At 40.9% G+C, this 18,098-nt stretch overlaps 1 protein-coding gene across 1 annotated transcript in view; it reads right to left on the reverse strand.

The window, feature by feature from the left end:
- ITGA9 (integrin subunit alpha 9) overlaps positions 1-18,098 on the reverse strand; it is a 242,072-nt gene that overhangs the window by 115,247 nt on the left and 108,727 nt on the right. Inside the window, exons 16-17 of the mRNA XM_032102630.1 lie at positions 16,616-16,771; positions 3,118-3,194 (exon numbers count right to left, since the gene is read on the reverse strand). Of these exons, the coding sequence (XP_031958521.1) occupies positions 3,118-3,194; positions 16,616-16,771 (233 nt within the window). The remainder of the gene's footprint in view (positions 1-3,117; positions 3,195-16,615; positions 16,772-18,098) is intronic.

Consider the following 18,098-nt stretch of genomic DNA (forward strand, 5'->3'; position numbering starts at 1 on the left):
AGAAGGAGGAAGGGGAGACATTTGAAGTGATGGCATTTGTCTTCCCAAGTCAACATTATGTGCGATGGAGCCCTGCTCCACTGGAGATGGCTGAACACCTTCCTGCCCATGGGAAAGAGTGACTTAATTCCTTACTTTTCTTTGTTTGCGTGCACAGCTTTTGCTTCCCATAAGAAACTGGATTTATCTCAACCCACAAGTTTTCTAGCTTTTGCCCTTCCAATTTTCTCCCCCAATCCCTCTGGTGGGGGAGTGAGCGAGTGGCTGCATAGTGCTTGGTTACTGACTGGGTTTTCAAATCTTCAAAGCTGGATGCCATCTTTTAACTGGGTAGTTCTAATGATTCAAATGCATCATGGGTGAACTCTGTATCACAGTAGCTTGTGCAGTTCCTGAGCTCATAAGAATGCAAACAATTCTCTTGATGATAACGTAATCTGAGCTAACTTCCTATGCACATTTATGCTCTAACCAGCACACATTTGAAAGCATATATAGTAATGAACAAAACTATACCTTGCCATATATAGAAAGGTATAGTTTGAACCCTGAACAGCTTTTGGCTCTAACATGCTACAAATTTAAGAAAAGTGTGTAAGGAGAGCCAGTTCATGTAGCAGAGAGCCCTGTGTCCAACTACGTCTAAAAGCAAGAGGACTATGGAAGAACAAGGAAAGTACAGAGTGGCATTTTGCTGATATATTTCTGCAGCTTCCAGAATTCATATTTGCCATTTCACTACTATATGCAGTCTCAGCACTTACAGTATCTCAAACAGGAAAATCCACAGATTAACCATATACTTCATCAAAGCATACCTCCTCGCTTGTTTTTTCATCACTCTGAATAGTTTAGTAGGATTAGCAAACTGTATCATCTTGCTATTCAATTCTAGCAGATTATTTCCCATATCATTTGTGAATGTGCTGAATACCACTAGCACAGCTTTCTCCACCTCTAAAACTAACTCTTTACACCTTTTCTCTGTTGACTGTCTTTTAATTAGGTAGTAATACTCAGGGCACTATTTCTATCAGATCTGGGCAACTTACTTTCTTGGTGAAAAAGTCTTTTGCAAGCCAAGATAGATGATCTTAACCAAACCACCCTATCCACAGGTCCAGCAACATTCTCAAAGAGCTACAGCAGATCTGAGAGACAGCACTTACCACTGCCTTCTGATAAACATCCTGTTTATTTCAATTCAATGTATCTGTGCAGCATTAATTACATTCTTTCCAAGAATAAGTTCATCAAATTTAGTCAGAGGTGATTATTTAGACAAAGGTATTGACATAACCTTGCTAACAGTGAAGTCAAATGTTTCATGCAGATAGTAATAAATGAGTCACATTTTTTGCTCTTTAAAAAAAATATTGCTTTGTACACAGACTTACCACAATCAAGAATAATGTGGAAAAATTGTGATAGATGGGATTATTTTGCATGAAACACATGGGGCTGGAAAAATTCAAGACAACACTTGTTTAAAATCAGAATCCATAGCATGTTTCTTGGTAATTTTACATGCAATAATAACAAGAATCTGTTTTTGTAAGAGATATTCATTGTGCTATATTTCTTAATAACTGAAGGTTACAGAGCCCTTTAGCTAAAGAAAGCCCATACAGTGCAGAGAGATTTGATAACATCCTGTTTACTTCAAAAAGGACTTCAGGTTGTCACTGGGTAAAGAAAATTGGAGAGCATTTGTTGAACATTTTGCTATACAAATGTAGAAACCGTATTTGAATATCCTAAGCTCTTATGACAGGTGTGACTTCTAAATTGCCAAGATAACATAAATAACAGCCATAAATATAAACAGCCTAATGGTCCAATCCCAACTGCAGCTCTTACTGTGATGATTACTATACACTGACTGACAAGTTTTAGGATCTGTCCCTTGCTATCTACTGCTCAACTATGGGACAAAATCCTTCACTAGTTTCTCTAACAGACACATATCTAGCTCTCAACAGATTTTGCTCACCACAGAGATTAAGTCAAATATCCAGACTAACTGCAGTCAAAGCTTGGACTCTGTAGCCTGAGACCTAACCCTGCTCCCAGCCAATCTCCCAAAACATTCATGTGGATTTCAGTTGTGTCTGGAGAAGTCTGTAACTTCTCAAACTTGACTCTGGTTCAGTTTTGTCTCCGAGTACTGTTACAGCATGCTGTAGATTTATATAAAACATGTCTGTGACTATTACGCTTCTATTTTTGTTGTTTTGTTTGGGGTTTTTTGGTTGTTTCATTTTTGTCTTTCACTCTCTTTCCTGACCTGAAAGCAAAGCACTTCACAGATTCTCCATCAAATAGCAAAATCTCTGGCACACAATTAAATAACCCTCATCAGCATTTCCATCTCTAAAAATACTGGAAATAAAAAAAGGAAACAGAAGTCATGTGAAGTTCACCTTTAGCCTGACTTATCCCCAAATTGAGTACACATCCAGGCAAAACAACAGGCATTTTCCTTGGATCACTAGTCACAAGAGGCAGTACATAAACTTCACTTCTGGTCTATTTGATGAGTTTTACTAACCCAGAAGGAAGTGAAATCAGACACTCATCCCCAAGTTGCAACAAGAAGAATTTGAAAGGAGCAGTATTTAGAAGAGTTTGCAAAACTACAAGATGAGAAACAGAAAACAATAGTTTGAAGATAATTTGCAATGTTCAGAGGGGTTTTTTTAACCTTACATGTGACAGAACAAACTGCTTTTCTACAGGCAGTTTTACTCCTACCAAGTCAGGAACAGTACTTTATTCTCTTTGAAAAATTACATTTTCCACATTGGTACTTGATTTGAGCACGCATCTTTACTTTCTTTGCCCCTCTCTGCTATTCTATTTCTTTTCTCTATTTTTGTCCATTGCGACTGTTAAGGTGAAGGTGTCTTGCACTTTATGTGACCAGAGCACACCACCACAAGAGTTCAGATTCTGTGTACCTCTCAAGACCTTTTGCATTAAAGGTGATATCAGTTTCACCATCCTTTCTAGTCTGGATCTAAAATATCTGTGTTTATATTTTGATTTTTCAATGTCATTTTACATAAAATGAATGGCATACTAGTGTCCAAGAAAGAAAAAAGTTCACCTGCTCACCTAGATAGCAGTAATTTACCCTGAAGTTTCAAATCAGCAGCGCAGTCATCAGATCGACAGTTCCTCTCAAAAACAGTCTGTGAAAAATAGAGGAAAGAACTGTTAAAACATGAAAAGAGTAAGATGAATATTAAAAGAAGGAACATGTTTGGATGAAATAAAAATAACACCAAAATAATAATAATACAGGGATATATGGTGTGTGTTAAGGAAATTCAAGATGAGGCAAATCTTATCTCTGGAATGTCAGAACTGGTTTTATTCTCTTCTAACTGAACAAGAAGTTTCATCAAAACCAGACTCTTTCTTAGAGGTTTTCCTCAATCCATTCTGCCTCCTCATCTGACAAGAATAACTGCTCATACAATATTTCTGTCATTCTTCTTTCTCTTCCTCAGCTATGTGCACGAAAACGAATCAGAAAATAAAGTATTTATGAACTATTTTCAGTCCTAAGGATTTCAAGTAAGGAAATCATGCAGCAAACATTTTCCCTATATTTTATATACAGCAGGAAACACTTCTGCCATCGTGCAAGCAACAGAAAATTACAAAGACTGTTATGTAGCAGTGATGCTCTCAAATAATGAAATCATTGTCAATCTTGTGAACTCTGTTAATACTGAGGAAATGTAACAGATTGATAAAGCTAGGAACTATTAAGGGACAACATATGGGCATACTATTTAAGTGGCAAAAAGAAAGGGCATACATGAAAAGTCTATGAACCTATGCAAATCACTGCAGTAGTTTGCCGTGGCTAAACAAGGCAGCCACCAGAAAGTGAAAGAAGAGAACAGGAACATGCTCCTGGCATTGAAGAAACCCAGATGCCATCAAGATCATGGTTACTTTCCCCTGCTGTTTAGACCACAGACCAATACCTTTCTAAACATAAGGCTAGACTTTTCAGGCTGGAGGACTCATTCTTTCAGAGTTGTAATGCTCTTCAGCTTACCAAATATTCAAACACCCAATACGAATGCTACCAACACTGTTCAGCTAGGAAACCTGACAATACACTGATCTTCTCCTTTAATGTGAATATTCCTTTCTACACGCTTCATGACTTTTATTACCAAAGTAAATATATTTCAATCATAAACACAAGGACAGGGAAAATCTGTGCAGGACACACACAATGGTCAGATTGGGTTGGAGAGACTGAGAAGGCAAAAAATCCAAACCATACTGAATTAGTACATTTTTTAAGAGCTCTGCCCAACTGTATCAGGACTGGAAAAAGACTTGAATCTTAGGCCCAGAGGGCATAGAGACTTCTAGTCCTTTGCTGTCCAGGAAGGTTCTTGACTAAGCAGGCAGCTTGTTCTCCTTTATCTATGCTGTTTGAGCTCCCCAAAAAGGAGTGGACCTTTATGAAGTTAATTGTTGTTGTGATGCCGAAATTATTTTTGCCTCTTTTCTATTTCCTTCATATATATATATATAGCTCTATTGTTGTATAGTTACATAGTTCCTAGCTAGCCCCAGTACTTTTCCTTACCTTTTCCCTTCCCTGATAGGCAGAAAGACAAAACACATTCCAGAGGCTCCAAGCTGGGGGGTCCAAGGCCCCTATCCTATCTTGGTTCTTCCAGGGAGCAAAGGTTGAAACCAGGTCTTCAAAACACATTTTCATAAACAAAGTTTAGTTCCTATCTAAGCGGGGAGGATTTAGAAAAGGGTTGAACTGAAGGGGAATTACCTCACCACTTATGTCTCTAATTGGGAAATTTTGTCAGTTAGGCTAATTTGCTAAACTTATAAAACTGTTTTCACCCCATGGTGGGGTGGGCATTTTCCATACCTGCCCCTGGAGGCATCCAATAAAGGCCAGCCTTCATATTACCTCCTATACTAATATTTTCTCAAAAGCATGTTGTTTTATTTCCAGGTTCTTTAAGGCATCAGTTTGACTAACAGATATCATACCATGTTGTAGGTTGTACTGTGTTGCAAAAGAAGAAGGCAGAAGGTGGCCTGCTCATCCGGGCTATTTACTTTGCTCTTTCATTTTTCTTCCCTACCTTTTGCTTTCTCAGAATCTCAGAAGTGGAATTCTTTGGGCATTTACAAACGAGGACTGAATTTACCCTTCCTCCTTAATAAAGACTACCACAGCCAAAGGACAAGAACAAGCCCAAGACAGGAACTGGCACTAGGCTTCCCTCTCAAACATGGCACATTTCAGAGGTATAGTTTCAAAAGTCCTCAGAATTAATCCTCAAGCCACTGTAGCAGTTATACATAGGAAAGACCGCTTGGTAACCCTCAGAGGAGAAAGAATAATAAACTGTAAAAAAATTCTGATCTGTCAGTTTCTCTGTTTGAATTGCAGAAATCTTGGCAAAGTGAACACAGCAAACAAAATATCTCTACTTTTCAAAGTAAAAAATACTGTAAGTACATTTAAGCAACTACCTAATAATCCTTGAATTTTCTTACTAAATCTATAGCTATCATTATTCAGAAAGAATGAACAAATACTTCATTTTATAAAATTGCAGAGCATGTATCTCTTCCAGCATAACATGTACTAGAGAGCAAGCTACTTTGAAATACATTGGGTGTATTTCCTTATGTCATAGACACCCAGGTTTCTACAGAACACTGCATTGGGAGAAAGAAATAAGGATGGTGAGTTCCAAGATCTGCAGCTGTGTAGATGTGAACTGTTTGCTTCTGTTGAGGATCTTGAACCTGTTCAGGTTTGGGGGGAGCTCTCTCAGCTCAAAGCAGCTGGCTGGTCTGGATTTCCAGTCCAACAGGCTCCTAGGACCCACAGATGGAGGCACAACTGATTCAGCAGCCCAGTTCCAGGCTAATGACATCTCTGGACTATTTTGCTATTTTCCACTATTTCCGTGGTCTACCAGGACTCTACTCCACCTTCCCATTTTCTATGTTTTCTAGAGTCTCAACCCTCCATCTTCTCACAGTCTATTTCCTCCAGTTTCTTCTCTGCTAACTTGAGCCTTTCCTTCCCCACCCTTTTGTCACTTCTACCTTTCAGGTTGACTAATTTCTGGCTGTTTAAATCCCTCCTAAACAATTAAGAAGTAAACACACTTTAAGGCATCATAACATTTGTGAACACTGCTTATATATTGTTACTGTGCCCTTACTTGGTCTACTTGAGCTGCAATTTCTTTGGGTCAGACACCATACCTAACTCAACACTGCATGTTGTTAAAGCAGGAGTTCATTCCTGGGATACGGTGCAGATCCTACTACAATATCACCACTAATTTTAACTCTAAGCAATCTTTAAAGTGGTTGCAGCTTTGCAATACCAGTTATGAGGATTTATAGAGCTCTTTAAATATTAAAATTGTTGAAGAAGGTAACCCATGAGTTGTATGCGTTATCCATAACTGAAAAAAGAAAGTAGGGTGAAACTAACTGTGGAAGAAATTCCGAATTTTTGCTGTTACTGTTACCCAAAGTGAAGAGGAGCAATTCTGAACAGTGGTTTTATGAAGTCTAATGGTATTCCACTAACACTGTATCAAGTACCTCACAGATTTGAATACGTATATCAGAGATGGCCAGGAAGCTTCCTTACATAAGAAATACATACATGAAAAATTGAGGAGGATGGTGCAGGGGGATGGAACTCAGGGCAAAAATTGCCTGAGAAACACAGCTGCATCTCTTATCTCAAGGCCCCCACATATTTGTCTAGCCTTTCCACAAGAAAAATAGGTGTTTGTGTACTCAATAACAGGGACAGGATAACCTCAATTCTTCTAAGACACATCTTCACTGTATAAACACAAAACTAGTGTAAAGTGCATTCTCAATGAGTCTGTCAGACTTCCTGCTATCACCAGATGTACCGCAAAGCAGAGACAAACCCCAGCATTTCCAGGGTTCACGATTCCTCTCAGCACTCTCTCCACTGCTGCACAGAACCCAGCAGCTATGGGAAATTGTTCAAGAGCAGTTCGCACCAAGTCACCAAACCTCCTTAACAAACATGGTTTTCTCAAATTCTGCGTGGCGAGATTTCTGAGTAAAAAAAGATTGTGCTCTTTGGGAGGTCCAGTAATGTGACAGATATTTCTTTTCTAACCCTGAGGGGTTAGAAAAGATGGATGGCATCCATGTCCTCCAGGGGGTAGGTCAAAAAGCCTACATTAAAGTACACTCATTATAAAAAGTGAATATACATATCTGTACACAATCAAACATACAGTAAAGAGAGATCTAGAGCTGATCAGGGAGGGAATATGTCTACATATAGTCAGATTAGGGCCTCAAAGGAAGTACCTTTGTGTTCATTATGGCTCTTGAAGAGAGGTGTAAGGACTAAATTCCACATCTTGTGGTAAAGGCCAGGGCTAAACGTAGAAGGTAGGAGAGGGATAAATCTCTAGTTCCTGTATCCTAAGCATAAAGCTGCTGGGTATTGGGCATGTAGATAATCTCCTTTTCCTTCTTGCTGGTAGTGGACTCTACTGAAAGCTGCTAGGAGGCAAAACAAGTAAGAAAGAGCCTGGCTTTAGCTGGTCAGAGCCCTGTGCTCTGAGGAAGGTGATCTGTGATTTCAAAACAGGCTTACTAAGCTGCTTTCACTGTCTTTCAATGGCTATCTAAAATTAAACAAATCTATGTTTCTGGAAGTAGGGAAGAGAACAGGAAACATAAAAAATAAAAATCTCCTGTGCCTCTCCAGCCCATAGAAAATACTGGAAGTCTTTCAATAAATTAAGGGGGAAAAAGCATTTCAAAATATCCAACCTACCAAAATTCAGGAAAGCACATGGAAATTTCAGGTTGTAGCCAAAATGTACAATCAAGACTTTGAGAGGTTGCCAGCACTATTCTAGTGAGAGTTCTGCCTATCTTTTCACAGAAAAGGAAAGTGACAGCTGAGGGTCATTGTTTGAAAAGAAGGGGAGAAACAGAATTCTCAAAAGAACCCTTGAAAATATTTTATGGACTGGAAAAGAGAACAGTGATTCTCTCTAGATCAGATATTTAACAACTTCCTCACACATCAGTCTACAAAAGGTTCAGATAGCACCCCTTAAAAGGTAGCAGAGTCAGTCTTTGGTATCTGAGGATCCATTCCTTTAATTTCATAAATTGTGCCATGAACTTCTGCAGGAATACTTTGGTTATGCAAAATAATCTGGATTAAGAATATAGTATTTCAATCTCTACACTGGTTTCCTGTAAATTGTCACCAAACCCTATGGTATGTGCAGAGATGATTTAGCAATTAGATCATGCTAGTAACACAAAAACAAATAAGGGGGTTTGTTATTCTAATAATTCTTTACTTTTTAGATATTGATGCTATCTGGTTATAAACATGTTATCTGGTAAAGTTGGATTCCTGGCTCTTATTTAGAAACCAGGATTTATGATCCAATTTTCAAATGCTGAGCTGTAAGCAAATCTCACTAACTTTTCTAGGAAGTATTTTCTGTTTGTAGCTTTACAACCAATTTCATCAATGCGCATAAATACAGGAGCCTGATTTTAGACCTGAATTTATTTTGATTTTAAACCTTCAAGTTGCCTGAAAAATAAAGCTATTACGTACATGTCTACTGACCACAGATTAAGAAACATAAACCGATTATTTTGAGGCCTGCCATGCTTTACTATATTACTCATGGAAACAGTTCATTTACATATGTTGCTGAGCCAAACACAAAATGGCTGATTTAAATTCCCACTAGAAGAGCAATTATTACTGTGAAAAATGTTCCAGGATTTCATCAGATGTGCCGGATAAAATGAGAATACATTATTTCCACAATATCCCTGAGTGGCGGAGTGAACACGTGACAAAGGCAGCAATACTAGGGGAGTGAAACGAGTGTGCTGGCACCACATGGTGCAGGGGATGAAGGTTAACTATCAGGCTCCCTCAGGGCCACGCAGACTTCATCAGAGCATGATGCTTGAAGAAGGAAGGGAATAAGACCAGGCTCATTAGAGATGAGCCTAGGGGCAGCATACCACTGCTGGAGGTGAAATCAATAGCCCAGCTGAAGTGCACCTACACCAAAGCACACAGTATGCATAACAAACCAGAGAAGCTGGAAGCCACTGTGCAGCACAAAAGCTATGATGTAGCTGCCATCACGGAAATGAAGTGGGATGACTCACAAGACTGGAGTGCTGCAATTCATGGCTACAAGCACTTCAGAAGGTGGAATCTTCAATAGGTAAAAAACTGGCTGTACGGCTGGACCCAGAGAGTTGTGGTGAATGAAGCTAAATCCAGTTGGTGGCCAGTCACTAGTGGTGTTCCCTGGGGCTCACTTTTAGGGACGGTCCTTCTTAATATAGTTATTGATGATCTGGATGAGGGCATAGAATGTACCCTCAGTCAATTTGCAGGAAACATCAAATTGGGTGGGAGTGCTGATCTGCTCTCTGCAGACAGATGGGGACAGACTCAATCAACAGGCTGAGGATGGCATGAGGTTCAATAAGGGGACATGCTGGGTGCTGCATTTGGGTCCCAGCAAGCCCATGCAGCCCTACAAGCTTGGGGAGGAGAGGCTCAAGAGCTGTTCAGCAGAAGGGGACCTGGGGGTGCTGGTTAACAGCTGGCTCAATATGAGCCAGCAGTGTGCCCAGGTGGCCAAGAAGATTCATGGCATCCTGGCCTCTGTGAAGAACAGTGCAGCCAGCAGGACCAGGGCAGTGATCACCCTCAGCACTGGTGAGGCCACACCTCGAGTGCTGTGCTCCGTTCTGGGCCTCTCACTCTAGAAAGGACATTGAGGTACTGGAGCATGTCCAAGGAAGGGCAACAAAGCTTGTAAAAGGTCTGGAAACATGTCTTATGAGGAATGGCTGAGGGGGCTGGGGTTGTTCATTCTCCAGAAGAGTGGACTCAGAAGGGACCTCATTGCTCTCTACAACCACCTGAAAGGACACTGTAGTGAGGTGGGGACTGGTCTCTTCTGCTGTGCCTGCAGTGGAAATGTCCTTAAGATGAGACAGCTGAGATTCAGATTAGATGTTAGAAAATGGGTGGTCAGGCATTGGAAAAGGTTGCCCAGGGCTGTGGTAGAGTCACCATCTCTGGAGGTGTTTAAGAATTATCTGGATCTGGCACTGGGTGATGTTGTTTAGTGGTTTAGGGGTTACAGTGGTAGTACTGGATTGATAGCTGGACTTGATGATCTTAAAGGTCTCTTCCAACTTTGACGATTCTATGATTCTATGACAGGCAAGGAAAAAGATATGATGGTGTGGCTCTGTACATTAGGGAGTGTTTCAACTGTATAGAGCTCAAGGATAATGATGACAAGGTAAGAATCTATGGGTAAGAATCAGGGGGAAGGCCAACAAGGCAGACATCCTGATGAGAGTCTGTTACAGACAGCCCAACGAGGATGAAGGGATGGATGAACTATTCTGTGAGAGGCTGACTGATATTTCATGATCCCTAGCCTTTGTTCTTGTGAGAGACATTAACTTGTGGGATGTCTGCCAGAAACTCAACACAGTGGAGAGGAGGCTGTCTAGGAGGTCCCTGGAGCGTGTGGAAGACAACTTTCTGACACAGCTGGTAAGTGAGCTTAACAAGGGGGGTGCCCTGCTGGACCTGCTGTTTACAGAGAAGGGCTGGTGGGAAATGTGGTGGTCAGATGACATCTTTGGCACGGTGGCCATGAAATGATAGAGTAATCAATTCTTGGTGAAGTAAGGAATGGGGTAAGCAAAACCGCTACCTTGGACTTAAGGAGGATGGACTTTGGCCTACTCAGGACACTGGTTCAGAGAGCCCCCTAGGAAACAATCCTTAATAAGAAGGGGGTCCAGGAAAGCTGGACATACTTTAAGAAGGAAGTCTTAAAGGTGAAGAGGAAAAGGCCCTCCCTATGTGCCCAAAGACGAACTGGAGAAGAAGACCAGCCTGGCTGAACAGGGAGCTTTCACTGGAACTTGGGTTTATGACCTTTGAAAGAAATGGTAGACAACTCAGGAAGGCTTCATGAATGTCATTATGTCATGTAGAAAGAAAATTAGGAAGGTGAAAGCCCAGCTAGAACTTAATCTGGCCACTGCTGTAAAAGATAATAGAAATGATTTTATAAATACATGAACAACAAAAGGAAGGCCAGTGAGAATCACCATTCTTTATTGGATGCAAGGTGATCATAGTCACCAAGGATGAGAAAAAGGCTGAGGTGCCTAATGCCTTCTTTGCATCATTCTTTAACTGTAAGAGTAGTTATCCTCATGGCAACCAGCTCCCTAAGCTGGTAGACAGAAACAGGGAGCAGAATTGATCCCCTGTAATCCAGGAGGAAGAAGTTATTTACCTGCTGACCCACTTCGCTACTCACAAGTCTATGGGACCAGATGGAATCAATCCCAGCGTGATGAGGGAGCCGTCAGAAGGGCTCACTAAGCTGCTCTCCATCATTTGTCATCAGTCTTGGCTAACCAGAGAGGTCCCAGATGACTGGAAGCTGGCCAGTGTGACGCCCACCCGTAAGAAGGGCCAAAAAGAGGATCCAGGAAACTACAGGCCTGTCAGCCTGACCTCAGTGCCCAGCAACATTATGGAACAGATCATCTTGAGTGCCATCACATGGCACATACAAGATAGCCTGGGGATCAGACCCAGCCAGCATGGATTTAGGAGAGGCAGGTCCTGCCTGACCAACCTGATCCCCTTTTATGACCAGGTGACCTGCCTGCTGGATGAGGGGAAGGCTGTGGATGTTGTCTACCTGGACTTCAGCAAAGCCTTTGACACTGTCTCCCACAGCATAATCCTGGAAAAGCTGGCAGCCCATGGCTTGGACAGGTGCACATTTTTCTGGGTTAAGAACTGGTTGGATGGCCAGGCCCAGACAGTGGTGGTGAATGGTGCTGCCTCCAGCTGGCGGCCAGTCACTAGTGAGGTCCCCCAGGTCTCCACTATTGGGCCCAGTCCTGTTAAATATAGTTACTGATGATCTGGACAAGGGGATCGAGTGAACCCTCAGTAAGTTTGTGGACAACACCATGTTGGGAGGGAGTGTTGATCTGCTAGAGGATAGGAGGGCTCTGCACATGGATCTGGACAGGCTGGATCGATGGGCCGAGGCCAATGGCATAAGGTTTAACAAGACCAAGTGCTGGGTCCTGCACCTTGGTCAGAACAACCCCATGCAGTTGGTACAGGCTGGGGAAGATTGTAAACCAAACTTCTCCAACTGAGGAAAACTACAGGAGAATTCATCCATTTCACTGAGAGGAAGACTCTGGGCTAGCTCAAGACTAGCACATTGCCACTTCTCAAGCCATCTAAGCCGAATGTAATCATTTGTCTCCTATTTGAGCTGACTAAATTCATCAAGAGCAAAAGAGACACTACTGAAGGGATGGCAGAGGGAGGAATATAAATTGCTTTCAGCAATCCCACTCCAACCAAATAATTGCAATTAGGCAGGAAGGGTAGCCCATGGTGGATCTCTGCAAAAATAAATGCAAAATATAATTTGGGATCTTGCCCTGCCAAGGAGGAAGGAGTTTTGTGGCAAGATATGTCATAAGGAACTCAGTCTCCCAGGGATTTCCAGTGTGCCTAGGTATAAGCCAATTAATCTTCAAATGTACCACCTACCCAACTACTGACAGCTGTATTAAGTTACTCAGGCTTCAGCTGCACCAGTAAATTGAATTGCCCTGGCCTCCAAAACAGGAGCATCCTAACTCCTGACGCATGCGTAGGAATGGTCTGCAGTAGTTGGCATAGGTTAAAATCATGCCAAGAGCCATTACAACAGCTTGGCAGAATAAAGATGTCATTCCAATGCCAAGAAATGTCGTGGGCACAGCTCAGCTTGAAGACAGTGACATGACCTGACTCAAGAAAGCATACAGGGATCTCTGCTCTGGAGAAGACACCACTGACAGAACTGGACCATGCTGCGTGTATGGACACTGTATTTCATCCTGTCCAGATCTATTATTTCTTTGTTCTTAATATGAGATTGAGGTGCATGTGCATGTTTTAAAATACAGAATAACATTATTTGTGCAGCAAACCAAAAATCACTAGATGTGTCCATAAATCAGCTCCATGAAAATCCTTCTATACTCTCTCATGCCTGCCAACCAAGCTAATTTATTTACTTAACCAGCTATTCAAACACAAGTATTTCAAAAAAACAGACGTCTGCTTTAAAAACGTGAAGTTCATCCAAGAAACATGCAGTCTCATTCACCCAGGAGTGCAACACTGGACACAAATTTTCACTGCAAGTCAGTGGCACAGTAGGAACAGAAGGTTGTAGACATTTTCCGTCTCTTCTTTTAACTAACAAACAGTTTTGGCACTCACAAAGACCTGAAGACAGTGACACAACTAAATCTACTCAGGATATGTTCCTAAAACAAAATGGTATCTTCATCCGCATAATAGCTGGTGATTTTATTACAGTATTTAGAACAGGCATAATTCTAGCCTATCACGTTTTGAACTCTAAGATACATTACTGGATAATACTAAGAACAAATTCCCACTGTATTTGGCGGGAGAGCCTTCTCCTTCTTGGTTGACACGTATTTATACAGTGGGTATATAAAAATAAATGTTATAGTACAAACCATTTACAAAGAACTAAGCCAAACCAAGTTCTAAACACACAATAATTTCCCTGAAGCAAGAAGACTTACTAGCTTTTTCCTGTGGATGAAGGTAGAAACTCGATTTGGGAGGGAACAAAGAGACTAATGGAAAGTCACTTCTTACTGAATCAACAAGATCTAGGGCTTTTGAAAACAACAACTAGCTATATTGAATGACACTAGTACTAACATTAACACTAATTTTGTCTACCTGACCTCACCTGTGTCATATCTTCTGAAAACAGAAAACACAAGAATCTTGAATTGGACTTCCAAAATGTAAGGTTCCTCCATAATCATTAGATTCTTTGAAAATGTAAATCCTTTATTGCATTAACTTTGGTTCCTACTGTCCCTTTTGGCCTTTTAAAATAATTTTTACTTACAAGATAATAAGACTGCTGAAAGAGAACGCTACGTCCCAGTTTTCCCATGAACTTAAGTCTTTGAGGACACCAGAACCATGCCCTAAGGCTACTCCATGTGGGCTTTGTCACCATGACTGCCACACTAACTCTGAAGCTCTTACCACTTCCTTAGCTGAAAGTACACTTGCCAGCACACCCAGTGTCAAAATCCTTTTCTTACTAAGCTAAGTGAACAACATCTGGGAAAGGAATGAAAAGGGATTGTTAAGCTGGTTCCCTCCCATCCAAATTGCAAAAGAAAACAAGTCAGAGAAATTCTCAACATATTTTTGTCCCTGCTCTATAACCTCAGTATTTAGGTATTTTAACATTGATTTGAGACTTGCCTGCAGGGCAAGATGTGACCTTTTGAGTTGAAGCCGATTAGTAAAGAATACAAGCAGCTTTGTTCATGTAACACTCAGGTTTACAGCAGTGTGCAAGTTCCAAAGTTCTCCACAAATTCCCATCATATTGTTGTAACAATACAAAATTCATATACACAACAGCCCCACAATCCCTCTTCATAAAAATAAGTCATTCTTGAATGCATCTTTCATTCACAAATTTATAAAAATAAAGCATACTTGAATAAAAAATCATGCCTTAAAATACAAGGATTATAACCCAATACAGTTCAAAGCACTTGGTTATATAATGAATCAAATAAAACAGTTACTATTTTTTTAAAGTAGTATTCAGGGACCTTATGAGACGAATCAGAAAGTAATGATACAAATGATGATGCTATCATGTCAATAGAAAATTAACTTAAGGTTAAAAACCAGATCAAACCATTTACTCTAGACAGACTTTTCATGGCTAAAAAAATGGCAGGGAGGAGGGGGGAGGAGAGAGGAGGGGAGGGAGGGGAGGGGAGGGGAGTTTCATATTCACAAGCAATGGTAGCTCATAACTGTATAAGCATCCTTTGGAAAAAGAACTTGAATGGCTATAACCCTAAGCAACTCAATCTAGCTTTTAAGTTAGCTCTGCTTTAAGCAAGGAACTAGATCTACAGAGGACCCTTCCAGTCTAAACTACCCTGCAATTCTGACACACAAGAAGCTTTGCATGCCACAGAAGAAGTTTGATTTCACTGAGTAGCCTTGAATTCATGGCTGGATGTTCCAGTGCTGGCACAGTGGAAGGCTGAATTGTCCTGCAGGCTCCTTCCTTGGCAGACTGTTGTGTGTTGGGGTCCCTCTCCCCTGCCATGTAGCCCTGGAAGAGGGGCCCTGGGGGAGAGGCACGGAGTTTCCCTGCCCCTGGGGAGCCTCATTCCCGATTGGTTGTTTTGTGTTCCCTGCGCGGGCAAGGACCCTCGGGTCCCATGATTGCCTCAGTTCCTCGGCAGAGCTCCGGCCATGCAGCTGGAGAAATAAACATCTCTCTGAAACATCTATCAAGAATCGGTCGATACATATTTCTTTTCCACGGGACTCCTTGTTTGATACATTGTGTTACAGTATCCCCACTGTAACAGTTCTGCATCTACTAAAAAGGGAACCTTTCAAAAGGCCACTAGCAGAGTCTCTCACCTCAACATGAGCACCTTCTTCATGAACCCTGAAAGTGTTTATTAGCTTCATAAGTATTGTCTTGATCACTGCTGTCAAAACCTCACAACATTGGCCTGCATTTTCCAAAGATGCTAGTGAGATCAAGACAGGCGAACAAGAGAGGTGGGATAAACACATACACTTTACTCCCTTAGGGAGAGAAAGGGGGAGAGAAGGAAATCTGTGAGAAAAGGGGAGAGAAGGAAGTATAATAATAGTAATAATAATAATATATTTACTTGTTACATGAGAATTGTTTCACCATTAAGGGAATTCTCTTACTCTCACCAAAATTAAAGATAGAAGGGCTTCTCGGCATTGCAGTGGAGCGAAATAGGATCCTAATAAGTACATGGCTTCACCTACACTTTACTTTCTCTGAAATAAAACCATCCTATTTAACATGGTATGTCCTACAATAACAGCAGGAGCAGGTTTCCCTTGCCACATGACTGGATATGTGAAGTCCTCAAGAGAAGAGGACAGCTGAGCCAGGCAAATTTTTTGTTATTCTGCCCATAGCTCTCCCCTCAGACAGTTCCCATATCCCCTTCTGCACTAATAAAGGCTTAATCTAGAAAGAAGGCCAAGACCAAGCCTTTCACAAGAACCTCCTACATTAAGGGAAGAGCCAGGAGGAGTAGGACCTTTCTCATCTTTCCCTTCCCAGCACAAACACCCTGAAACAAGAAAGTGACCTCACTTTGTGCTGTCCAGCCTTGGAGGCACAAGTCTTTACTACATAACAGAGCAGCAATGAAGTTAGTAACAGTAGAGATTGTACAAAAACCCAAAAACCCATACAAGCAACCCAAGCTCTGGGTTGCTTGTATGCAAGCAACCCAAAGCTTGGCAATCCACTTTGAGAACCACCTCTGCTGTCAGTTCAGCCACAGGCCTTCTTGGGAAATAATGTAGTCAAAATCTGACCTGATTCCTTTGTGCTATCTTTTGTCCTTTCTTCCAGCGAAGAATGGGCTTCAGTGCAGGTAGTTCCTTGTCCTCTTTTCCTCTTTCTATCACATGTTCCCCAAGGCTGTATGAAGCTTCAAACACAATTGGAGAGATGACGTCCTCAACTCTTTTCTGTACAAGAAACCAAATAGATATTTCACCTATGTGTATAGGCAAGCAAGTTTCTACCTACAACTACACATTTGATTAAACTAGATCATTTAATTAAATATGCAATTAAACCAGATTCAACCTGCAGACAGATTTCTCTACTTCCTTTGTCTTTCTCCAGGTCAAACAGGAATAAGCACATTACAATGAACAAGTCAGAAGTTTAAAAAAAAAAATTTAAAGTTATTTTTTTGGGACCTACTTTTCAATACACAGAAGCAGTGGAATATTTAGCCCTCCTATAAATCAAGTGGTTTTCAATAAAAATATTTTCTTTAAAAAGAAAATAAATTAGAAAGCAATTAAATTCTTCCTGCAGAAGCAAAGAGCAAATAATCTTAATCTCTGGGGTTTCTAAATCCTAGACTTTGACTGAGATCATCTCTAGTGAGATCCACTCATTAAAAGAACAGAAAACTCCATCTTCTCTTGTTTTTTTGCAATATTAGTGAAATGAATGGATGAGTAAAGGTACTAATGTGGCTATAAAATAGGAGTACAGACATGCAGGGGCAAGAAAATCCATCTTCCAGTATGTTTCTCAAAGTGAAATTGACAGTTTCCCCCATCCTCAGCACAGTAACACTTTCAGTTTGTGAAAGAAGAAAGTTTTTCAGTTTCTTTATTTGCTTATTGTAGGCTTCATACCAGATGTATAAAATGGTGCTATATTATTTGGCCAATGGGACAAAAGGATTGTCTTTTCTTGCTGCTGGAGCCCAAGCCACAAAATTCATACCATTTGTCACAACATGCAATGCCTAAATCCAGATTGCTGTGCCAGGACAAAGTGCTCATTGTGCTCTGTTCACAGACTTTGGATTGGACTTCCAAAATCCAATCTACCAGAAAACCTAAGTGCAAATGCTCTACCTTTTCATAGGCAAACATTCCTCTTAAATTTTAGTTACTTAAAAACATAGCATGAATTCAGCACAGATGAAATTGAGGCAATAAATAAATCCCATAAGTAAGCAAATCAAACATTCAAATGGGCCAACTCTCAACTTTACCTTGCACTGCTTAGTGGGCTTGTCTGAACACAGCCCACCAACCACAAGAAGCAATTGAGATGCAATGCCATTAAAATTACACCTTCCAGATGTGGGAAACCTGGGTACTAACTGGCTTTCAGACCACCCTGTTTGATATGTTTCAAGACAACCGTTTGCTCTCTCCAATATGTTGACTATCCACAGATCTCTGAAGTCAAAGATTAATGGCTAACCAAAATCATCGGTTAGTTGGATGAAAAATAGCAGATGTCGGGCTGGATGACATTTACCCT

Source organism: Corvus moneduloides, chromosome 1 (assembly GCF_009650955.1).
Source record: "Corvus moneduloides isolate bCorMon1 chromosome 1, bCorMon1.pri, whole genome shotgun sequence".
In the NCBI taxonomy this organism is placed as follows: Eukaryota; Metazoa; Chordata; class Aves; order Passeriformes; family Corvidae; genus Corvus; species Corvus moneduloides.